A 25,000-nucleotide genomic window follows, 5' to 3' on the forward strand; every position below is an offset into this window, starting at 1 on the left:
ATGGTGTTGTGGGTTATGGTGTTGTGGGTTATGGTGTTGTGTGTTAGGGTGTTGTGGGTTATGGTGTTGTGGGTTAGGGTTTTGTGAGTTATGGTGTTGTGTGTTATGGTGTTGTGGGTTAGGGTGTTGTGAGTTATGGTGTTCTGTGTTATGGTGTTGTGGGTTATGGTGTTGTGGGTTATGGTGTTGTGGGTTAGGGTGTTGTGAGTTATGGTGTTGTGTGTTAGGTTGTTGTGGGTTATGGTGTTGTGGGTTAGGGTGTTGTGTGTTATGGTGTTGTGTGTTAGGTTGTTGTGGGTTAGGGTGTTGTGGTGGGTTAGGGTGTTGTGGGTTAGGGTGTTGTGGTGGGTTATGGTGTTGTAGGTTATGGTGTTGTGGTGGGTTATGGTGTCGTAGGTTATGGTGTTGTAGGTTATGGTGTTGTGGTGGGTTATGGTGTCGTAGGTTATGGTGTTGTAGGTTATGGTGTTGTAGGTTATGGTGTTGTAGGTTATGGTGTTGTAGGTTATGGTGTTGTAGGTTATGGTGTTGTAGGTTATGGTGTTGTAGGTTATGGTGTTGTAGGTTAAGGGTGTTGTGGTGGGTTATGGTGTGTAGGTTATGGTGTTGTAGGTTATGGTGTTGTAGGTTATGGTGTTGTAGGTTAAGGGTGTCGTAGGTTATGGTGTTGTAGGTTAAGGGTGTTGTGGTGGGTTATGGTGTCGTAGGTTATGGTGTTGTAGGTTATGGTGTTGTAGGTTATGGTGTTGTAGGTTAAGGGTGTTGTAGGTTATGGTGTTGTAGGTTATGGTGTTGTAGGTGGGTTATGGTGTTGTGGGTTATGGTGTTGTAGGTTATGGTGTTGTAGGTTATGGTGTTGTAGGTTATGGTGTTGTGGGTTATGGTGTTGTAGGTTATGGTGTTGTAGGTTATGGTGTTGTGGGTTATGGTGTTGTAGGTTATGGTGTTGTAGGTTATGGTGTTGTAGGTTATGGTGTTGTAGGTTATGGTGTTGTAGGTTATGGTGTTGTAGGTTATGGTGTTGTAGGTTATGGTGTTGTAGGTTATGGTGTTGTAGGTTATGGTGTTGTAGGTTATGGTGTTGTCGGTTATGGTGTTGTGGTTATGGTGTTGTAGGTTATGGTGTTGTAGGTTATGGTGTTGTAGGTTATGGTGTTGTAGGTTAAGGGTGTTGTAGGTTAAGGGTGTTGTAGGTTAGGGTGTTGTAGGTTATGGTGTTGTAGGTTATGGGTTATGGTGTTGTAGGTTATGGTGTTGTAGGTTATGGTGTTGTAGGTTATGGTGTTGTAGGTTATGGTGTTGTAGGTTAAGGGTTATGGTGTTGTAGGTTATGGTGTTGTAGGTTAAGGGTGTTGTAGGTTATGGTGTTGTAGGTTATGGTGTTGTAGGTTATGGTGTTGTAGGTTATGGTGTTGTAGGTTATGGTGTTGTAGGTTAAGGGTTATGGTGTTGTAGGTTATGGTGTTGTAGGTGGGTTATGGTGTTGTAGGTTATGGTGTTGTAGGTTATGGTGTTGTAGGTTATGGTGTTGTCGGTTATGGTGTTGTAGGTTATGGTGTTGTGGGTTATGGTGTTGTGGTTATGTGTTGTAGGTGTAGGTTATGGTGTTGTAGGTTATGGTGTTGTAGGTTATGGTGTTGTAGGTTAAGGGTGTTGTAGGTTATGGTGTTGTAGGTTATGGTGTTGTAGGTTATGGTGTTGTGGGTTATGGTGTTGTAGGTTATGGTGTTGTCAGTTATGGTGTTGTGGGTTATGGTGTTGTGGGTTATGGTGTTGTAGGTTAAGGGTGTTGTAGGTTATGGTGTTGTAGGTTATGGTGTTGTGGGTTAAGGGTGTTGTAGGTTATGGTGTTGTAGGTTAAGGGTGTTGTAGGTTATGGTGTTGTAGGTTAAGGGTGTTGTAGGTTAAGGGTGTTGTAGGTTATGGTGTTGTAGGTTATGGTGTCGTAGGTTATGGTGTTGTAGGTTATGGTGTTGTAGGTTATGGTGTTGTAGGTTATGGTGTTGTTAGGTTAGGTTGGTGTTGTAGGTTATGGTGTTGTAGGTTATGGTGTTGTAGGTTATGGTGTTGTAGGTTAAGGTTATGGTGTTGTAGGTTATGGTGTTGTAGGTTATGGTGTGTAGGTTATGGTGTTGTGTAGGTTATGGTGTTGTAGGTTATGGTGTTGTAGGTTATGGTGTTGTAGGTTATGGTGTTGTAGGTTATGGTGTTGTGGGTTAAGGGTGTTGTAGGTTATGGTGTTGTAGGTTAGGGTGTTGTAGGTTATGGTGTTGTAGGTTAGGGTGTTGTAGGTTATGGTGTTGTGGGTTATGGTGTTGTAGGTTATGGGTGTAGGTTATGGTGTTGTAGGTTATGGTGTTGTAGGTTATGGTGTTGTGGGTTATGGTGTTGTAGGTTATGGTGTTGTAGGTTAAGGGTGTTGTAGGTTATGGTGTTGTGGGTTATGGTGTTGTAGGTTATGGTGTTGTAGGTTAAGGGTTATGGTGTTGTAGGTTAAGGGTGTTGTAGGTTATGGTGTTGTGGGTTATAGTGTTGTAGGTTATGGTGTTGTAGGTTAAGGGTGTTGTAGGTTATGGTGTTGTAGGTTATGGTGTTGTGGGTTATGGTGTTGTGGGTTATGGTGTTGTAGGTTATGGTGTTGTGGGTTATGGTGTTGTAGGTTATGGTGTTGTAGGTTAAGGGTGTTGTAGGTTATGGTGTTGTAGGTTATGGTGTTGTGGGTTATGGTGTTGTAGGTTATGGTGTTGTAGGTTATGGTGTTGTGGGTTATGGTGTTGTGGGTTATGGTGTTGTAGGTTATGGTGTTGTAGGTTATGGTGTTGTAGGTTATGGTGTTGTAGGTTATGGTGTTGTAGGTTATGGTGTTGTAGGTTAAGGGTGTTGTAGGTTATGGTGTTGTAGGTTATGGTGTTGTAGGTTATGGTGTTGTAGGTTAAGGGTGTTGTAGGTTATGGTGTTGTGGGTTAAGGGTGTTGTAGGTTATGGTGTTGTAGGTTATGGTGTTGTAGGTTAAGGGTGTTGTAGGTTATGGTGTTGTGGGTTAAGGGTGTTGTAGGTTATGGTGTTGTAGGTTAAGGGTGTTGTAGGTTATGGTGTTGTAGGTTTATGGTGTTGTAGGTTATGGTGTTGTAGGTTATGGTGTTGTAGGTTATGGTGTTGTAGGTTATGGTGTTGTAGGTTATGGTGTTGTAGGTTATGGTGTTGTAGGTTAAGGGTGTTGTAGGTTATGGTGTTGTAGGTTAGGGGTGTTGTAGGTTATGGTGTTGTAGGTTAGGGTGTTGTAGGTTATGGTGTTGTGGGTTATGGTGTTGTAGGTTATGGTGTTGTAGGTTATGGTGTTGTAGGTTAGGGTGTTGTAGGTTATGGTGTTGTAGGTTATGGTGTTTGTATGGTTTATGGTGTTGTTAGGTTAGGTTGGTGTTGTGGGTTAAGGGTGTTGTAGGTTATGGTGTTGTGGGTTATGGTGTTGTGGGTTATGGTGTTGTGGTTTATGGTGTTGTAGGTTATGGTGTTGTGGGTTATGGTGTGGTAGGTTATGGTGTTGTGGGTTATGGTGTTGTGGGTTATGGTGTTGTAGGTTATGGTGTTGTGGGTTAAGGGTGTTGTAGGTTATGGTGTTGTGGGTTATGGTGTTGTGGGTTATGGTGTTGTAGGTTATGGTGTTGTGGGTTAGGGTGTTGTAGGTTATGGTGTTGTAGGTTATGGTGTTGTAGGTTAGGGTTATGGTTTGTAGGTTAAGGGTGTTGTGGGTTATGGTGTTGTAGGTTATGGTGTTGTAGGTTTGTAGGTTAAGGGTGTTGTAGGTTATGGTGTTGTAGGTTATGGTGTTGTAGGTTATGGTGTTGTAGGTTAGGTTGTGGTTAGGGTGTTGTGGGTTATGGTGTTGTGGGTTATGGTGTTGTGGGTTATGGTGTTGTGGGTTAAGGGTGTTGTAGGTTATGGTGTTGTAGGTTATGGTGTTGTAGGTTAAGGGTGTTGTAGGTTATGGTGTTGTAGGTTATGGTGTTGTAGGTTATGGGTGTTGTAGGTTATGGTGTTGTAGGTTATGGTGTTGTGGGTTATGGTGTTGTGGGTTATGGTGTTGTGGGTTAAGGGTGTTGTAGGTTATGGTGTTGTGGGTTATGGTGTTGTAGGTTAAGGGTGTTGTAGGTTATGGTGTTGTAGGTTATGGTGTTGTGGGTTAAGGTTATGGTGTTGTGGGTTATGGTGTTGTAGGTTATGGTGTCGTAAGTTAAGGGTGTGTAGGTTATGGGTTTAGGTTATGGTGTTGTAGGTTAAGGGTGTTGTAGGTTAAGGGTGTTGTAGGTTATGGTGTTGTAGGTTATGGTGTTGTAGGTTAAGGGTGTTGTGGGTTATGGTGTTGTAGGTTATGGTGTTGTAGGTTAAGGGTGTTGTAGGTTATGGTGTTGTAGGTTAAGGGTGTTGTAGGTTAAGGGTGTTGTAGGTTTATGGTGTTGTAGGTTATGGTGTTGTAGGTTAAGGGTGTTGTAGGTTTAGGGTGTTGTGGGTTATGGTGTCGTAAGTTAAGGGTGTTGTGGGTTATGGTGTTGTAGGTTAAGGGTGTTGTAGGTTATGGTGTTGTAGGTTATGGTGTTGTAGGTTAAGGGGTTGTGGGTTAAGGGTTATGGTGTCGTAGGTTAAGGGTGTTGTAGGTTAAGGGGTTGTGGGTTAAGGGTTATGGTGTTGTAGGTTATGGTGTTGTAGGTTAGGGTGTGTGGGTTATGGTGTTGTAGGTTAAGGGTGTTGTAGGTTATGGTGTCGTAGGTTAAGGGTGTTGTAGGTTAAGGGTGTCGTAGGTTAAGGGTGTCGTAGGTTAAGGGTGTTGTAGGTTAAGGGTGTCGTAGGTTAAGGGTGTTGTAGGTGGGTTATGGTGTCGTAGGTTAAGGGTGTTGTAGGTTATGGTGTTGTAGGTTAAGGGTGTTGTAGGTTAAGGGTTAGGGTTAAATCTGCATGGTAAAGAGTTTAACTTACGTCCACTGTGAGGGCGGAGGCAGGCACTGCAGGGTACTGAGGAATGTAGGCTCCTTGCATTGGAGCAGCTGCTGCAGACATGTACTGCTGTTAGAGAGCAGGAAAAACACCTGGATATTAGTCATTTAGCAGACGCTCTCATCCAGAGTCACTTACACACAATGCATTGTCTCGAGTAAAGGTGAGGTCAAGCCTATTGTCGTGTGAGCTGGAGACGACTGGGAAAGAGCGAGGCAAGGAGGCAAGGAGGCATGGAGGCAAGGAGGCATGGAGGCATGGAAGCAAGGAGGCATGGAAGCATGGAGGCAAGGAGGCATGGAGGCAAGGAGGCATGGAGGCAAGGAAGCGTGGAGGCAAGGAGGCATGGAGGCATGGAGGCAAGGAGGCATGGAGGCAAGGAGGCAAGGAGGCAAGGAGGCAAGGAGGCATGGAGGCAAGGAGGCATGGAGGCAAGGAGGCATGGAGGCAAGGAGGCATGGGGGCAAGGAGGCAAGTAGGCAGGGAGGCATGGAGGCAAGGAGGCAAGGAAGCAAGGAGGCAAGGAGGAAAAAGAAGGAGTTGAAAATAAATTAATCGAAGGCAGACGTCGGGAGGTTGATGTCGCCAAGTACGAAGATCAGTGAGCCGTCGTCAGGAAATGAGTTTATCAAGATGTCAAGCTTATTAAAATAACTCCAAAGGACACCTGGTGGGTGATAGATGACACAGCAGGATTACAGTCAGACTTACGGTTCCTGTGTTTCCCAGGGACATGTGGTTCATCTGCTGTGTTATAGCACCCATCATACTGGAGGGCTGCATGGGCATGGAGAGGTCCATAGCTGGGGTTATCACAGCACCCTGGTGGATGGAGGAGAGAGAGAGAGAGAGAGAGAGAGAGAGAGAGAGAGAGAGAGAGAGAGAGAGAGAGAGAGAGAGAGAGAGAGAGAGAGAGAGAGAGAGAGAGTGGGAGAGAGAGAGAGAGAGAGAAGTGGGAGACAGGGAGACAGGGAGAGAGAGAGAAGTGGGAGAGAGAGAGAAGTGGGAGAGAGAGAGAGAGAGAGAGAGAGAAGTGGGAGAGGAGAGAGAGAAAGAGAGGGAGAAGTGGGAGAGTGAGAGAGTGAAAGAGAGGGAGAAGAGAGAGAGAGAAGTGGGAGAGTGAGAGAGAGACAGAGAGAAGGGGTGAGAAACAGAGGGAGGGGAGATGCTGATGCAAATATGTTCTTAGAAATATTATGAGATACTGTATTAAAACTGTCTAAATGAGATACTGTATTAAAACTGTCTAAATGAGATACTGTATTAAAACTGTCTAAATGAGATACTGTATTAAAACTGTCTAAATGAGATACTGTATTAAAACTGTCTAAATGAGATACTCTATTAAAACTGTCTAAATGAGATACTGTATTAAAACTGTCTAAATGAGATACTGTATTAAAACTGTCTAAATGAGATACTGTATTAAAACTGTCTAAATGAGATACTGTATTAAAACTGTCTAAATGAGATACTGTATTAAAACTGTCTAAATGAGATACTGTATTAAAACTGTCTAAATGAGATACTGTATTAAAACTGTCTAAATGAGATACTGTATTAAAACTGTCTAAATGAGATACTGTATTAAAACTGTCTAAATGAGATAACACATTTACATTTTACACACATTAGATGGACTCCTTTTAGGTCTAACACTACTGACAGGTCAACACTACTGATAGGTCAACACTACTGATAGGTCAACACTACTGACAGGTCAACACTACTGACAGGTCAACACTACTGACAGCTAAGGTCAGCCTGATCTGACAGAACTCTTATTCAGATCACGAAGTAGTCACCGCATGAGATTAGACAGTTTTACAGTAAGTTTATTTTTAATCAGAAAAAAACATACAGTTTTTCACATAACAAAATGTATTGCATTTGAAACAAATAACTTTTCTTATGGTGAGATTTTCCCAATACAGCACACTCCTCTTGTAAGAATAACAACCATGATTCATCCTTGATAATTGATTCATATAGAATGGATTCTTAATTGATTCTTAAACAATGTATTCTTAATTGATTCTTAAATAATATATTCTTAATTGATTCTTATAGAATGTATTCTTCGCCCTTCGTACATCAGCTGATATCTCAAAGTGCTGTACAGAAACCCAGCCTAAAACCCCAAACAGCAAACAATGCAGGTGTAGAAGCACCTGATTGCACAATTGATTCTTAATTGATTCTTATAGAATGTATTCTTAATTGATTCTTATAGAATGTATTCTTAATTGATTCTTATAGAATGTATTCTTAATTGATTCTTAAACAATGTATTCTTAATTGATTCTTATAGAATGTATTCTTAATTGATTCTTATAGAATGTATTCTTAATTGATTCTTATAGAATGTATTCTTAATTGATTCTTATAGAATGTATTCTTAATTGATTCTTATAGAATGTATTCTTAATTGATTCTTATAGAATGTATTCTTAATTGATTCTTATAGAATGTATTCTTAATTGATTCTTATAGAATGTATTCTTAATTGATTCTTAAACAATGTATTCTTAATTTATTCTTATAGAATGTATTCTTAATTGATTCTTATAGAATGTATTCTTAATTGATTCTTATAGAATGTATTCTTAATTGATTCTTATAGAATGTATTCTTAATTGATTCTTATAGAATGTATTCTTAATTGATTCTTATAGAATGTATTCTTAATTGATTCTTATAGAATGTATTCTGTATTCTTAATTGATTCTTATAGAATGTATTCTTAATTGATTCTTATAGAATGTATTCTTAATTGATTCTTAAACAATGTATTCTTAATTGATTCTTAAACAATTGATTCTTAATTGATTCTTATAGAATGTATTCTTAATTGATTCTTAAACAATTGATTCTTAATTGATTCTTATAGAATGTATTCTTAATTGATTCTTATAGAATGTATTCTTAATTGATTCTTATAGAATGTATTCTTAATTTATTCTTATAGAATGTATTCTTAATTGATTCTTATAGAATGTATTCTTAATTGATTCTTATAGAATGTATTCTTAATTGATTCTTATAGAATGTATTCTTAATTGATTCTTATAGAATGTTTTCTTAATTGATTCTTAATTAAAAGGGAAGCACATAGCGTAGGGATATTTCAGTCCTGTAGTTTCTAAAAATGATGTGTGTATTATCTTAACCCCCAAAATGACCTCCTGATAATGTCCACTGAACTGACACATGTTTTACACACACACACACACACACACACACACACACACACACACACACACACACACACACACACACACACACACACACACACACACACACACACACACACACACACACACACACACACACACACACACACACACACACACAGGGATTACTTCACTTTCAGAGACACCTTCGATTGGCAGATCTGAATACCAGGGTTGTTGCCATTAGCCACATTCCCAATATTAAAGTATGGGAACAGTCTCTCAGTAGATCTGACTTTAAGAGTGTAGAGAGGTGTCATGTATTTGGGGTCGTAGAAGGACACCTCCCCTCTGTTGTAGTCCAGCTGCACTCTGATCCTCTGGGGTCTCCTCTTCAGAGCGATGATGTCACCTCCTCCTCCTATGTACTTCCCACCGTGCTGTGATATACACCACATTCCATTCTTTGGTGTCGCATCACGCTCCCGCTTCCTGTCAATGGACTCTTTAGCCACGCCCAAAACCCAGTCAGGATGGTCCCCCACCTCCAGCTCCCAGCTGTGTATTCCTGAGCTGAACCCCTCGGAGCCAAGAACATTTGTGTACCTCATAAATCGCTCTGGGTTGTTAACGAACTGCTGGGACGTGCCTGGTCTTCTCACACTGGTCAGATCATCAGTCAGAGAGAGACTGGGATGTGCAGTGTTTGGGTCCAGAATCACAGGAGTGTATTTGAGGATCCCCAGCATCTTCTCCCAGACTCTGAACTGCAGGTTTCCCAGGTGTTTGGCCTTGTCTATCAGAACTCCTGAGACCAGCTGTGGATCCAGCAGTGTGTACTGGGATCTTTCCTTTGTGGTCCTGAAGTTCTGCAGGAATGAGATGTCTTCATCTTTCAGCTCCTCCTCTATGGTTCTGATTGCGTCTGAAAGGTATGATATCTTTCTGCTCATCTCCTCAATCTTCTTCCTCATCATCTGACTCTTCTGCTCCTCTTCCTCCCTCAGTGCAGCTATCCTGGCTGCCTCTTCATCTCGTAGAAACTGGTGAAGCTTCTCAAACTCTTTCCTAATCTGTTTCTCTGTGTGCTGGACCTGACTCTTCATGTGTTCTGCTGTTTTATCACAGGCTAGTTTAACGTTGTTAAAGACCTCTAGGTTCTTCTGTAAAGGCTTCAGGGAGGTGTGGAGTTCCTCCTTCAGATCCTGGACAACCTCGTCTACGGGGACACAGTCGTGAGATTTATGGACTTTTGAATCTCGACACACCAAGCAGACGGGCTGTTTGTCCTTCAGACAGAAGAGTTTGAATTTCTCACCGTGCAGACTGCAGAGCACCTCAGAGCCAGATGAAGCTCTCTGACTCCCGTCCTGTATCTCAGAGCCAGATGAAGCTCTCCGACTCCTGTCCTGTATCTCAGACCCAGCGGAAGCTCTCTGCCTCCTCTCCTGTAAGAAGGCCTCACACGCGTCATTTAACGCCAGGTTACGAGGAGGTTGAGTCATAGCTACGGGAAATCTTCTCCTACAAACTGGACATTTCCAAGGTTTCTTATCTGCCCAGTATTCCTGCTGACAGACTTCACAGAAGCTGTGGCCACATGCCAGGACGACAGGATCCTTGAAGATGTCACAGCAGATTGGACAGGAGAACCTGTCCTCTGGTAGAGATGATCCGGATGCCATTATCTCACACCGTTGCCTCTCCTCGTTCTGTAAAACAGCTTCTGTGCTTTACTCTCCACAGCTTCCACTTTACAAAGGGAAAGTAATCCACTCAAATACAGTCCCAAATCCACCCCCCACCCCCACCCCCCAAAAAAGGTGAAGCTGCACTTGGAGATGACAGTTCTGACGATGGTATGTCCTTCTAATATCTCTCGGTCCACATGAATCCAAATTAAATCGTTGTGGGGTCCACCTGAGGGGAACACCGTAGAGCTCAACGTTTAACAGTAGTGAGCTGTACTCAGCTTGGCCCTCAGAGTTTACAGACAACCAAGAGCGGTTAGACAGGTAAGTTGTGTCTTTCAGTTGACGCCATCAAAAACCCTGATCAGCCAATCAGCGATGACGTTTGAGGACAGTTACATTGCTGGTTATCAAGGAGCCTTTTATTCACGCAGGAAAACGATTGGTTGAACTTGTGTACTGGTGTAACTACAGGAGAACGATTGGTTGAACTTGTGTCATGGTGTAACTACAGGAGAACGATTGGAATGTAATAGCTGTTATATATAATGACTTTAAGTTTATTTTTACTGGTATCGGTCAGCTCAAAACATACAGGGAATGATCACACCTCTGTTGGTACTAGTGACAACAATAAACAATAACTCTCTGTTGACACCACAGTAATGTGGGTGGCTTGGTTCTCCTATCCTTGTGGGGACCTAAAAGCCTCAGAAGTCCCCACAAGTAAGGTAACAGGGAAAATATGCTCTCTCCTGGGGCCAAGTCCCCATGAGGACAAAGGCTATTTTAAGCTTAGGGGTTTGGATTAGGGTTAGGATTAGAATTAGGGTTAGGGGTTTGGATTAGGGTTAGGGTTAGAATTAGGGTTAGGGGTTTGGATTAGGGTTAGGATTAGAATTAGGGTTAGGGGTTTGGATTAGGGTTAGGGTTAGAATTAGGGTTAGGGGTTTGGATTAGGGTTAGGATTAGAATTAGGGTTAGGGGTTTGGATTAGGGTTAGGGTTAGAATTAGGGTTAGGGTTTTGGATTAGGGTTAGGGTTAGAATTAGGGTTAGGGTTAGGGTTAGGATTAGAATTAGGGTTAGGGTTTGGATTAGGGTTAGGATTAGAATTAGGGTTAGGGGTTTGGATTAGGGTTAGGGTTAGAATTAGGGTTAGGGGTTTGGATTAGGGTTAGGATTAGAATTAGGGTTAGGGGTTTGGATTAGGGTTAGGGTTAGAATTAGGGTTAGGGGTTTGGATTAGGGTTAGGATTAGAATTAGGGTTAGGGGTTTGGATTAGGGTTAGGGTTAGAATTAGGGTTAGGGTTTTGGATTAGGGTTAGGGTTAGAATTAGGGTTAGGGTTAGGGTTAGGATTAGAATTAGGGTTCGGGTAAAATGTTAGCGGTTAGGGTTAGGGTTATAGGTTAGGGTAAGGTTTAGGGTTATAGGTTAGGGTAAGGGTTAGGGTTATAGGTTAGGGTAAGGGCTAGGGTTAGGGTTATAGGTTAGGGTTATAGGTTAGGGTAAGGGTTAGGGTTATAGGTTAGGGTAAGGTTTATTTTAAGGGTTATTGTTTAAGGTTAGGGGTTAGGGTTTAGGGTTATAGGTTAGGGTAAGGGTTAGGGTAAAGGTTATTTTAAGGGTTATTGTTTAGGGTTAGGGGTTAGGGTTAGGGGTTAGGTTGAGGGTTAGGTTTAGGGTTAGGGGTTAGGTTATTTTAAGGGTTAGGTTTAGGGTTAGGGTAGGTTGAGGGTTAGGTTTAGGGTTAGGTTTAGGGTTAGGGGTTAGGTTGAGGGTTAGGGGTTAGGGGTTAGGGTTAGGGGTTAGGTTGAGGGTTAGGTTTAGGTTTAGGGGTTAGGGAAAATAGGAAATAGCTTTTTTGAATGGAAATAGCTTTTAGGGTCCAGAAGGATAGAAAAACATAACGTCTGTCTGTTATGTGTGTGCGTGCGCTCATGTGTGTGTGTGTGCGTGCGCTCATGTGTGTGTGTGTGTGTGTGTGTGTGTGTGTGTGTGTGTGTGTGTGTGCGTGTGTGTGTGTGCGTGTGCGTGTGCGTGTGTGTGTGCGTGTGTGTGTGCGTGTGTGTGTGTGTGTGTGTGAGAGAGAGAAATAGAGAATATTACACCTAGACCAGGGGAAGTCCCACCAGGACCATAGTGGATGAAGGACTTTCATATTCTTTTTATGGCTGCTGTTCCTGTACAGGGATCAACATCAGGGGAAATTTCAGAGTGACAACTAATAGTACTCGATACAACTCAAACTTTCATTGAAACACACATGCAGGGTACTCAATTAAAGCTACACTCGTTGTGAATCTAGCCAACATGTCAGATTTTTTAAAATGCTTTTCGGCGAAAGCATGAGAAGCTATTATCTGATAGCATGCAACCCCCCGAAATACCTGAAGGGGACGTAAAACAAAAGAATTAGCGTAGCCGGCGCTACACAAAACGCAGAAATAAAATAGAAAACATTCATTACCTTTGACGAGCTTCTTTGTTGGCACTCCTATATGTCCCATAAACATCACAATTGGGTCTTTTTTTCGATTAAATCTGTCCATGTATACCCAAAATGTCAATTTATGAAGCCCGTCTGATCCAGGAAAAAACAGCTTTCCAAAACGCAACGTCATTTTTTAAAATTAAAAAAGTTGCCTATAAACTTTGACAAAACACTTCAAACTACTTTTGTAATCCAACTTTAGGTATTAGTAAACGTTAATAATCGATCAAATTGATCACGGGGCGATCTGTATTCAATAGCAGCAAGTCTTGAAATCTTGGTCGATATTCTCTCTTTCAAAACTTCCTCCGGTGTACCCGATGACAGGAAGTGCCTATTCTTCATTTCACCAAGGATTAACTTCAACCCAATTCCCAACACTGGCGACATCGTGTGGAAGCTGAAGGAACTGTAAACTGGGAGCAATTTATTTTCCCATTGCCATAGACAATACAGAGTACTGGCGGAGGGATATTTGTTTTGGTTTTTTGTGAACAGTTTTTCTTGGGGTTTTGCCTGCTACACACGTTCTGTTATAGTCACAGACATGATTTAACCAGTTTTAGAAACTTCAGAGTGTTTTCTATCCACACATACTAATCACATGCATATACTATATTCCTGGCATGAGTAGCAGGACGTTGAAATTTTGCGCGATTTTTAACAAAAAGCTGAAAAAATTCACATGCTCCATAACAGGAAGATCTCAGGATGCACCGCCCAAATGGCACTTTGTTCCCTATATAGTGCACTACTTTTGACCAGGGCCCATAGGGAATGTAGGGATGGAATACAGAATGTAGGGATAGAATACAGAATGTAGGGATGGAATACAGAATGTAGGGATGGAATACAGAATGTAGGGATGGAATACAGAATGTAGGGATAGAATACAGAATGTAGGGATGGAATACAGAATGTAGGGATGGAATACAGAATGTAGGGATGGAATACAGAATGTAGGGATGGAATACAGAATGTAGGGATAGGATACAGAATGTAGGGATGGAATACAGAATGTAGGGATGGAATACAGAATGTAGGGATGGAATACAGAATGTAGGGATGGAATACAGAATGTAGGGATAGGATACAGAATGTAGGGATGGAATACAGAATGTAGGGATAGAATACAGAATGTAGGGATGGAATACAGAATGTAGGGATAGGATACAGAATGTAGGGATGGAATACAGAATGTAGGGATGGAATACAGAATGTAGGGATGGAATACAGAATGTAGGGATGGAATACAGAATGTAGGGATAGAATACAGAATGTAGGGATGGAATACAGAATGTAGGGATAGGATACAGAATGTAGGGATGGAATACAGAATGTAGGGATGGAATACAGAATGTAGGGATGGAATACAGAATGTAGGGATGGAATACAGAATGTAGGGATGGAATACAGACTGTAGGGATGGAATATAGAATGTAGGGATAGGATACAGAATGTAAGGATGGAATACAGAATGTAGGGATGGAATACAGAATGTAGGGATGGAATACAGAATGTAGGGATGGAATACAGAATGTAGGGATAGGATACAGAATGTAGGGATGGAATACAGAATGTAGGGATGGAATACAGAATGTAGGGATGGAATACAGAATGTAGGGATATGATACAGAATGTAGGGATGGAATACAGAATGTAGGGATGGAATACAGAATGTAGGGATGGAATACAGAATGTAGCTCAGAGATCCCTAACCTGCTGCTAATGTCTGCTGATCTCTATAAACCAGCTATAACAGCAGACACTGAGGTAAGTGGACACTAGATAACAAGGTGATCTCTGTTAACCAGCAGGAGGGAGACACTGAGCTAAGTGGACACTAGATAATTGCATAGTAGCACCTCTCTCTCACTATATATATATATATATATTTCTCTATCTCAGTGTGTCTCTCTCTGTCTCCCTCCCTCTGTATCTATCCCTATTTTTGCCATTTTAATTCCAATGTCTTTTCTCTGACTGTTTTCTTGCAGGGATTTCACTACGCAGCAACAAGACTACGTCCCTCTCCCAAGTAGCAGACTATTCCCAATTTAGTGCACTACTTTTGACCAGAGCCTACTACACAATGTGTTCTCTTTTCACTTCTCTGCCAGGCTGATATAGACCAGGTCTGATCTAGTGGGCTCTTCCTCTACTCCTCTTCCCAGGTCTGATCTAGTGGGCTCTTCCTCTACTCCTCTTCCCAGGTCTGATCTAGTGGGCTCTTCCTCTACTCCTCTTCCCAGGTCTGATCTAGTGGGCTCTTCCTCTACTCCTCTTCCCAGGTCTGATCTAGTGGGCTCTTCCTCTACTCCTCTTCCCAGGTCTGATCTAGTGGGCTCTTCCTCTACTCCTCTTCCCAGGTCTGATCTAGTGGGCTCTTCCTCTACTCCTCTTCCCAGGTCTGATCTAGTGGGCTCTTCCTCTTACTCCTCTTCCCAGGTCTGATCTAGTGGGCTCTTCCTCTACTCCTCTTCCCAGGTCTGATCTAGTGGGCTCTTCCTCTACTCCTCTTCCCAGGTCTGATCTAGTGGGCTCTTCCTCTACTCCTCTTCCCAGGTCTGATCTAGTGGGCTCTTCCTCTACTCCTCTTCCCAGGTCTGATCTAGTGGGCTCTTCCTCTACTCCTCTTCCCAGGTCTGATCTAGTGGGCTCTTCCTCTACTCCTCTTCCCAGGTCTGATCTAGTGGGCTCTTCCTCTACTCCTCTTCCCAGGCTGATATAGACGAGGTCTAGTGGACTATTCCTCTACTCCTCTTCCCAGGTCTGATCTAGTGGGCTCTTCCTCTGCTCCTCTTCCCAAGTCTGATCGAGTGGGCTCTTCCTCTACTCTTCTTCCCAGGTCTGATCTAGTGGGCTCTTCCTCTACACCTCTTCCCAGGTCTGATCTAGTGGGCTCTTCCTCTGCTCCTCTTCCCAAGTCTGATCGAGTGGGCTCTTCCTCTACTCTTCTTCCCAGGTCTGATCTAGTGGGCTCTTCCTCTACTCCTCTTCCCAGGTCTGATCTAGTGGGCTCTTCCTCTACTCGTCTTCCCAGGTTATGATCTAGTGGGCTCTTCCTCTACTCCTCTTCCCAGGTCTGATCTAGTGGGCTCTTCCTCTACTCCTCTTCCCAGGTCTGATCTAGTGGGCTCTTCCTCTACTCCTCTTCCCAGGCTGATATAGACGAGGTCTAGTGGACTATTCCTCTACTCCTCTTCCCAGGCTGATATAGACGAGGTCTGATCTAGTGGGCTCTTCCTCTACTCCTCTTCCCAGGTCTGATCTAGTGGGCTCTTCCTCTACTCCTCTTCCCAGGTCTGATCTAGTGGGCTCTTCCTCTACTCCTCCTCCCAGGCTGATATAGACGAGGTCTGATCTAGTGGGCTCTGTCTCTGTTCCTCTTCCCAGGCTGATATAGACAAGGTCTGATCTAGTGGGCTCTTCCTCTGCTCCTCTTCCCAGGCTGATATAGACGACGTCTGATCTAGTGGGCTCTTCCTCTTCCCAGGCTGATATAGACAAGGTCTGATCTAGTGGGCTCTTCCTCTTCCCAGGCTGATATTGACGAGGTCTGATCTAGTGGGCTCTTCCTCTTCCCAGGCTGATATAGACGAGGTCTGATCTAGTGGGCACCTCCTCTACTCCTCTTCCCAGGTCTGATCTAGTGGGCTCTTCCTCTTCCCAGGCTGATATAGACGAGGTCTGATCTAGTGGGCACTTCCTCTACTCCTCTTCCCAGGTCTGATCTAGTGGGCACTTCCTCTACTCCTCTTCCCAGGTCTGATCTAGTGGGCTCTTCCTCTTCCCAGGCTGATATAGACGAGGTCTGATCTAGTGGGCACTTCCTCTACTCCTCTTCCCAGGTCTGATCTAGTGGGCTCTTCCTCTTCCCAGGCTGATATAGACGAGGTCTGATCTAGTGGGCTCTTCCTCTACTCCTCTTCCCAGGCTGATATAGACGAGGTCTGATCTAGTGGGCTCTTCCTCTGCTCCTCTTCCCAGGCTGATATAGACAAGGTCTGATCTAGTGGGCTCTTCCTCTGCTCCTCTTCCCAGGCTGATATAGACGAGGTCTGATCTAGTGGGCTCTTCCTCTACTCCTCTTCCCAGGCTGATATAGACGAGGTCTGATCTCGTGGGCTCTTCCTCTGCTCCTCTTCCCAGGCTGTTATAGACGAGATCTGATCTAGTGGGCTCTTCCTCTGCTCCTCTTCCCAGGCTGATATAGACGAGGTCTGATCTAGTGGGCTCTTCCTCTACTCCTCTTCCCAGGCTGATATAGACGAGGTCTGATCTAGTGGGCTCTTCCTCTACTCCTCTTCCCAGGTCTGATCTAGTGGGCTCTTCCTCTACTCCTCTTCCCAGGTCTGATCTAGTGGGCTCTTCCTCTACTCCTCCTCCCAGGCTGATATAGACGAGGTCTGATCTAGTGGGCTCTGTCTCTGTTCCTCTTCCCAGGCTGATATAGACAAGGTCTGATCTAGTGGGCTCTTCCTCTGCTCCTCTTCCCAGGCTGATATAGACGACGTCTGATCTAGTGGGCTCTTCCTCTTCCCAGGCTGATATAGACAAGGTCTGATCTAGTGGGCTCTTCCTCTTCCCAGGCTGATATTGACGAGGTCTGATCTAGTGGGCTCTTCCTCTTCCCAGGCTGATATAGACGAGGTCTGATCTAGTGGGCACTTCCTCTACTCCTCTTCCCAGGTCTGATCTAGTGGGCTCTTCCTCTTCCCAGGCTGATATAGACGAGGTCTGATCTAGTGGGCACTTCCTCTACTCCTCTTCCCAGGTCTGATCTAGTGGGCTCTTCCTCTTCCCAGGCTGATATAGACGAGGTCTGATCTAGTGGGCTCTTCCTCTACTCCTCTTCCCAGGCTGATATAGACGAGGTCTGATCTAGTGGGCTCTTCCTCTGCTCCTCTTCCCAGGCTGATATAGACGAGGTCTGATCTAGTGGGCTCTTCCTCTGCTCCTCTTCCCAGGCTGATATAGACGAGGTCTGATCTAGTGGGCTCTTCCTCTACTCCTCTTCCCAGGCTGATATAGACGAGGTCTGATCTAGTGGGCTCTTCCTCTGCTCCTCTTCCCAGGCTGTTATAGACGAGGTCTGATCTAGTGGGCTCTTCCTCTACTCCTCTTCCCAGGCTGATATAGACGAGGTCTGATCTAGTGGGCTCTTCCTCTGCTCCTCTTCCCAGGCTGATATAGACGAGGTCTGATCTAGTGGGCTCTTCCTCTGCTCCTCTTCCCAGGCTGATATAGACGAGGTCTGATCTAGTGGGCTCTTCCTCTACTCCTCTTCCCAGGCTGATATAGACGAGGTCTGATCTAGTGGGCTCTTCCTCTACTCCTCTTCCCAGGCTGATATAGACGAGGATCTAGTGGGCTCTTCCTCTACTCCTCTTCCCAGGCTGATATAGACGAGATCTAGTGGGCTCTTCCTCTACTCCTCTTCCCAGGCTGATATAGACGAGGTCTAGTGGGCTCTTCCTCTACTCCTCTTCCCAGGCTGTTATAGACGAGGTCTAGTGGGCTCTTCCTCTACTCCTCTTCCCAGGCTGATATAGACAAGATCTAGTGGGCTCTTCCTCTACTCCTCTTCCCAGGCTGATATAGACGAGGTCTGATCTAGTGGGCTCTTCCTCTACTCCTCTTCCCAGGCTGATATAGACGAGGTCTGATCTAGTGGGCTCTTCCTCTACTCCTCTTCCCAGGCTGATATAGACGAGGTCTGATCTAGTGGGCTCTTCCTCTACTCCTCTTCCCAGGCTGATATAGACGAGATCTAGTGGGCTGCCAATCTGACAGCAGGGTTTAGTTGAAAACACATTCACAGAATAGCATCATCTCCCTCACACAAAAAATATCGAACACCGCTCTGGAAAATCAATTAGAGACATGAAGACAGATTTCTGCACCTCCCTCCATCACTACATACCTATTCTACTCGCTCCTATTTCCCTCTCTCCTTCTATTTCTCTCTCTCTCCTATTTCTCTCTCTCTCTCTCCTTCTATTTCCCTCTCTCTCCTATTTCTCTCTCTCTCTCTCCTATTTCTCTCTCTCTCTCTCCTTCTATTTCCCTCTCTCTCTCTCTCTTTCTCTCCTCTCTCTCTCCCCTATTTCTCTCTCTCTCCTATTTCTCTCTCTCTCTCCTATTTCTCTCTCTCTCTCTCCTTCTATTTCTCTCTCTCTCTCTCTCCTTCTATTTCTCTCTCTCTCTCTCCTTCTATTTCCCTCTCTCTCCTTCTATTTTCTCTCTCTCTCTCCTTCTATTTTCTCTCTCTCTCTCCTTCTATTTTCTCCTCTCTCTCTCTCTCTCTCTCTCTCTCTCTCTCTCTCTCTCTCTCTCTCTCTCTCTCTCTCTCTCTCTCTCTCTCTCTATCTCTCTATTTCTCTCTCTCTCCCTATTTCTCTCTCTCTCCTATTTCTCTCTCTCTCTCTCTCTTTCTCTCTCTCTCTTTCCTATTTCTGTCTCTCTCCTATTTCTCTCTCTCTCTCTGTCTTTCTCTCTCTCTTCCGCCCTCCCTCCCTCTCTCCTTCTCTGTTCCTTAACATACCTCAATGACCCCAGATTCAATACTCTGCCTCTGGCCAATTCAAATAAGGAATTTGGTTCCGTCTCTGTGAAGCTGGGAGGTAATTGGATGATGGGCTGTGTGAGCTGGTCTGGATTCCAGGCCTCCGGGTGTGTGTGTCCGTCCCATATTATGTAGGTAGTGCACTATGTAGGTACTGTACTATGTAGGTACTGTACTATGTAGGTACTGTACTATGTAGGTACTGTACTATGTAGGTACTGTACTATGTAGGTACTGTACTATGTAGGTACTGTGCTATGTAGGTACTGTACTATGTAGGTAGTGCACTATGTAGGTACTGTACTATGTAGGTACTGTACTATGTAGGTACTGTGCTATGTAGGTACTGTACTATGTAGATACTGTGTTATGTAGATACTCTGCTATGTAGGTACTGTGTTATGTAGATACTCTGCTATGTAGGTACTGTACTATGTAGGTACTGTACTATGTAGGTACTGTGCTATGTAGGTACTGTGCTATGTAGATACTGTACTATGTAGGTAGTGCACTATGTAGGTACTGTACTATGTAGGTACTGTACTATGTAGATACTGTACTATGTAGGTACTGTACTATGTAGGTAGTGTACTATGTAGGTACTGTACTATGTAGGTACTGTACTATGTAGGTACTGTACTATGTAGGTAGTGCACTATGTAGGTACTGTGCTATGTAGGTACTGTACTATGTAGATACTGTGTTATGTAGATACTCTGCTATGTAGGTACTGTGTTATGTAGATACTCTGCTATGTAGGTACTGTACTATGTAGGTACTGTACTATGTAGGTACTGTGCTATGTAGGTACTGTGCTATGTAGGTACTGTACTATGTAGGTAGTGTACTATGTAGGTACTGTACTATGTAGGTACTGTACTATGTAGGTAGTGCACTATGTAGGTACTGTACTATGTAGGTACTGTACTATGTAGGTACTGTACTATGTAGGTAGTGCACTATGTAGGTACTGTACTATGTAGGTACTGTGCTATGTAGGTAGTGCACTATGTAGGTAGTGTACTATGTAGGTACTGTACTATGTAGGTACTGTACTATGTAGGTAGTGCACTATGTAGGTACTGTACTATGTAGGTACTGTACTATGTAGGTACTGTACTATGTAGGTAGTGCACTATGTAGGTACTGTACTATGTAGGTACTGTACTATGTAGGTAGTGTACTATGTAGGTAGTGTACTATGTAGGTACTGTACTATGTAGGTAGTGCACTATGTAGGTACTGTACTATGTAGGTAGTGTACTATGTAGGTACTGCACTATGTAGATACTGTACTATGTAGGTAGTGTACTATGTAGATACTGTACTATGTAGGTAGTGTACTATGTAGGTACTGTACTATGTAGGTACTGTACTATGTAGGTACTGTACTATGTAGGTAGTGTACTATGTAGGTACTGTACTATGTAGGTAGTGTACTATGTAGATACTGTACTATGTAGGTAGTGTACTATGTAGGTACTGTACTATGTATGGTAGTGCACTATAGGTAGGTGCTATGTGTGTACTATGTAGGTACTGTACTATGTAGGTACTGTGTTATGTAGGTACTGTGCTATGTAGGTACTGTGCTATGTAGATACTGTACTATGTAGGTACTGTACTATGTAGGTACTGTACTATGTAGGTACTGTACTATGTAGGTACTGTACTATGTAGGTACTGTACTATGTAGGTACTGTACTATGTAGGTACTGTACTATGTAGGTACTGTACTATGTAGGTACTGTACTATGTAGGTACTGTACTATGTAGGTACTGTACTATGTAGGTACTGTACTATGTAGGTACTGTACTATGTAGGTACTGTACTATGTAGGTACTGTACTATGTAGGTACTGTACTATGTAGGTACTGTACTATGTAGGTACTGTACTATGTAGGTAGTGTACTATGTAGGTAGTGCACTATGTAGGTACTGTACTATGTAGATAGTGTACTATGTAGATACTGTACTATGTAGATAGTGTACTATGTAGGTACTGTACTATGTAGATAGTGTACTATGTAGGTAGTGTACTATGTAGGTACTGTACTATGTAGGTAGTGCACTATGTAGGTACTGTACTATGTAGGTACTGTACTATGTAGGTACTGTACTATGTAGGTACTGTACTATGTAGGTACTGTACTATGTAGGTAGTGCACTATGTAGGTACTGTACTATGTAGGTACTGCACTATGTAGGTACTGCACTATGTAGGTACTGCACTATGTAGGTACTGTACTATGTAGGTACTGCACTATGTAGGTACTGTACTATGTAGGTACTGTACTATGTAGGTACTGTACTATGTAGGTACTGTACTATGTAGGTAGTGCACTATGTAGGTACTGTACTATGTAGGTACTGTGCTATGTAGGTACTGTACTATGTAGGTAGTGCACTATGTAGGTACTGTACTATGTAGGTACTGTACTATGTAGGTACTGTACTATGTAGGTACTGTACTATGTAGGTACTGTACTATGTAGGTAGTGCACTATGTAGATACTGTACTATGTAGGTACTGTACTATGTAGGTACTGTACTATGTAGGTACTGTACTATGTAGGTACTGTACTATGTAGGTAGTGCACTATGTAGATACTGTACTATGTAGGTACTGTACTATGTAGGTAGTGCACTATGTAGATACTGTACTATGTAGGTACTGTACTATGTAGGTACTGTACTATGTAGGTACTGTACTATGTAGGTAGTGCACTATGTAGGTACTGTACTATGTAGGTACTGTACTATGTAGATACTGTACTATGTAGGTACTGTACTATGTAGATACTGTACTATGTAGGTACTGTACTATGTAGGTACTGTGCTATGTACTATGTAGGTAGTGCACTATGTAGGTACTGTACTATGTAGATAGTGCACTATGTAGGTACTGTACTATGTAGATACTGTACTATGTAGGTACTGTGTTATGTAGATACTCTGCTATGTAGATACTGTACTATGTAGGTAGTGCACTGTGTAGGTACTGTGCTATGTAGGTACTGTACTATGTAGGTAGTGCACTATGTAGATACTGTACTATGTAGGTAGTGCACTATGTAGGTACTGTACTATGTAGGTAGTGCACTATGTAGGTACTGTGCTATGTAGGTACTGTACTATGTAGGTACTGTGTTATGTAGATACTCTGCTATGTAGGTACTGTACTATGTAGGTAGTGCACTATGTAGGTACTGTGCTATGTAGGTACTGTACTATGTAGGTAGTGTACTATGTAGGTAGTGCACTATGTGGGTACTGTGCTATGTAGGTACTGTACTATGTAGGTAGAGCACTATGTAGATACTGCACTATGTAGATACTGTACTATGTAGGTAGTGCACTATGTAGGTACTGTACTATGTAGGTAGTGCACTATGTAGATACTGTACTATGTAGGTAGTGCACTATGTAGGTACTGCACTATGTAGGTACTGTACTATGTAGGTAGTGCACTATGTAGATACTGTACTATGTAGGTAGTGCACTATGTACTGTACTATGTAGGTAGTGCACTATGTAGGTACTGTACTATGTAGGTAGTGCACTATGTAGGTACTGTACTATGTAGGTAGTGCACTATGTAGGTACTGTACTATGTAGGTAGTGCACTATGTAGGTACTGTACTATGTAGGTAGTGCACTATGTAGGTACTGTACTATGTAGGTAGTGCACTATGTAGATACTGTACTATGTAGGTAGTGCACTATGTAGGTACTGTACTATGTAGGTAGTGCACTATGTAGATACTGCACTATGTAGGTACTGTACTATGTAGGTAGTGCACTATGTAGGTACTGTACTATGTAGGTAGTGCACTATGTAGGTACTGTACTATGTAGATACTGCACTATGTAGATACTGTACTATGTAGGTAGTGCACTATGTAGGTACTGTACTATGTAGGTAGTGCACTATGTAGGTACTGTACTATGTAGGTAGTGCACTATGTAGGTACTGTACTATGTAGGTAGTGCACTATGTAGGTACTGCACTATGTAGATACTGCACTATGTAGATACTGTACTATGTAGGTAGTGCACTATGTAGGTACTGTACTATGTAGGTAGTGCACTATGTAGATACTGCACTATGTAGGTACTGTACTATGTAGGTAGTGCACTATGTAGATAGTGTACTATGTAGATACTGCACTATGTAGATACTGTACTATGTAGGTACTGTACTTTGTAGGTAGTGCACTATGTAGGTAGTGCACTATGTTGGTACTGTACTATGTAGGTACTGTGCTATGTAGATACTGTGCTATGTAGGTACTGTACTATGTAGGTACTGACCTATGTAGGTACTGTACTATGTAGGTACTGTTATATTTAGGTACTGTGGTATGTAGGTACTGTGCTATGTAGGTACCTTGCTATGCAGGTAGTGCACTATGTAGGTACTGTACTATGTAGGTAGTGCACTATGTAGATAGTGTACTATGTAGATACTGCACTATGTAGATACTGTACTATGTAGGTACTGTACTTTGTAGGTAGTGCACTATGTAGGTAGTGCACTATGTTGGTACTGTACTATGTAGGTACTGTGCTATGTAGATACTGTGCTATGTAGGTACTGTACTATGTAGGTACTGACCTATGTAGGTACTGTACTATGTAGGTACTGTTATATTTAGGTACTGTGGTATGTAGGTACTGTGCTATGTAGGTACTGTGCTATGTAGGTACTGTACTATGTAGATACTGTACTATGTAGGTACTGTACTATGTAGGTACTGTACTATGTAGGTAGTGCACTATGTAGGTACTGTACTATGTAGGTACTGTACTATGTAGATACTGTGCTATGTAGATACTGTGCTATGTAGGTACTGTACTATGTAGGTACTGACCTATGTAGGTACTGTGCTATGTAGGTACTGTTATATTTAGGTACTGTGTTATGTAGGTACTGTGCTATGTAGGTACTGTGCTATGTAGGTACTGCGCTATGTAGGTAGTGCACTATGTAGGTACTGTACTATGTAGGTACTGTACTATGTAGGTACTGTACTATGTAGGTACTGCACTATGTAGATACTGTGTTATGTAGGTACTGTACTATGTAGGTACTGACCTATGTAGGTACTGTGCTATGTAGGTACTGTTATATTTAGGTACTGTGGTATGTAGGTACTGTGCTATGTAGGTACTGTGCTATGTAGGTACTGTGCTATGTACTGTGTAGTGTGTGTGAGCTGTACAGCTGTTGTGAGAAGGCTAGGGACGTGTGGGGACAGACAAGAAACAGAGCTCAGACCCTCTCTACCAGACCTGTAGGGCCCAGACCCTCTCTACCAGACCTGTAGGGCCCAGACCCTCTCTACCAGACCTGTAGGGCCCAGTCCCTCTCTACCAGACCTGTAGGGCCCAGTCCCTCTCTACCAGACCTGTAGGGCCCAGACCCTCTCTACCTCTCTACCAGGCCTGTAGGGCCCAGACCCTCTCTACCAGACCTGTAGGGCCCAGACCCTCTCTACCAGACCTGTAGGGCCCAGACCCTCTCTACCAGACCTGTAGGGCCCAGACCCTCTCTACCTCTCTACCAGGCCTGTAGGGCCCAGACCCTCTCTACCAGACCTGTAGGGCCCAGACCCCCTCTACCTCTCTACCAGGCCTGTAGGGCCCAGACCCTCTCTACCTCTCTACCAGACCTGTAGGGCCCAGACCCTCTCTACCAGACCTGTAGGGCCCAGACCCTCTCTACCTCTCTACCAGACCTGTAGGGCCCAGACCTTCTCTACCTCTCTACCAGACCTGTAGGGCCCAGACGCTCTCTACCAGACCTGTAGGGCCCAGACCCTCTATACCTCTCTACCAGACCTGTCGGGCCCAGACCCTCTCTACCAGACCTGTAGGGCCCAGACCCTCTCTACCAGACCTGTAGGGCCCAGACCCTCTCTACCTCGAGAGCGCTCGGGGTGGGAACACACAGGCTCTCTCTGAACTCTCACATTATGGCTGCAATTGTCATGTCGTCCAGTAGGGGGCAGGTTTTCATTGTTGATGTGGCTGGATAAAGCAGTATAGGCCTGTGCTGTAATCCTTTATCTCCCCTGTC

At 43.5% G+C, this 25,000-nt stretch overlaps 2 protein-coding genes and 1 long non-coding RNA gene across 3 annotated transcripts in view; 1 reads left to right on the forward strand and 2 right to left on the reverse strand.

Annotated features, from left to right (window-relative positions):
• Positions 1 to 25,000, reverse strand: part of LOC127923977 (RNA-binding motif, single-stranded-interacting protein 3-like) — a 57,698-nt gene that overhangs the window by 10,973 nt on the left and 21,725 nt on the right. Inside the window, exons 5-6 of the mRNA XM_052508334.1 lie at positions 5,701 to 5,811; positions 4,972 to 5,058 (exon numbers count right to left, since the gene is read on the reverse strand). Coding sequence (XP_052364294.1) covers positions 4,972 to 5,058; positions 5,701 to 5,811 — 198 coding nt within the window. The remainder of the gene's footprint in view (positions 1 to 4,971; positions 5,059 to 5,700; positions 5,812 to 25,000) is intronic.
• On the reverse strand, positions 8,245 to 10,873 carry LOC118383733 (zinc-binding protein A33-like). The gene has a single exon (XM_035770176.2). The coding sequence runs from the start codon at positions 9,845 to 9,847 to the stop codon at positions 8,348 to 8,350; it is 1,500 nt and encodes a 499-aa protein (XP_035626069.2). The 5' UTR covers positions 9,848 to 10,873; the 3' UTR covers positions 8,245 to 8,347.
• On the forward strand, positions 14,438 to 18,460 carry LOC127923979 (uncharacterized). The gene is made up of 6 exons (XR_008116393.1): positions 14,438 to 14,757; positions 14,798 to 15,031; positions 15,315 to 15,471; positions 16,625 to 17,388; positions 17,443 to 17,604; positions 17,959 to 18,460. It is a non-coding gene; the product is annotated as an uncharacterized LOC127923979 (long non-coding RNA).

Source organism: Oncorhynchus keta, unplaced genomic scaffold, assembly GCF_023373465.1.
Source record: "Oncorhynchus keta strain PuntledgeMale-10-30-2019 unplaced genomic scaffold, Oket_V2 Un_contig_3404_pilon_pilon, whole genome shotgun sequence".
NCBI lineage: Eukaryota > Metazoa > Chordata > Actinopteri > Salmoniformes > Salmonidae > Oncorhynchus > Oncorhynchus keta.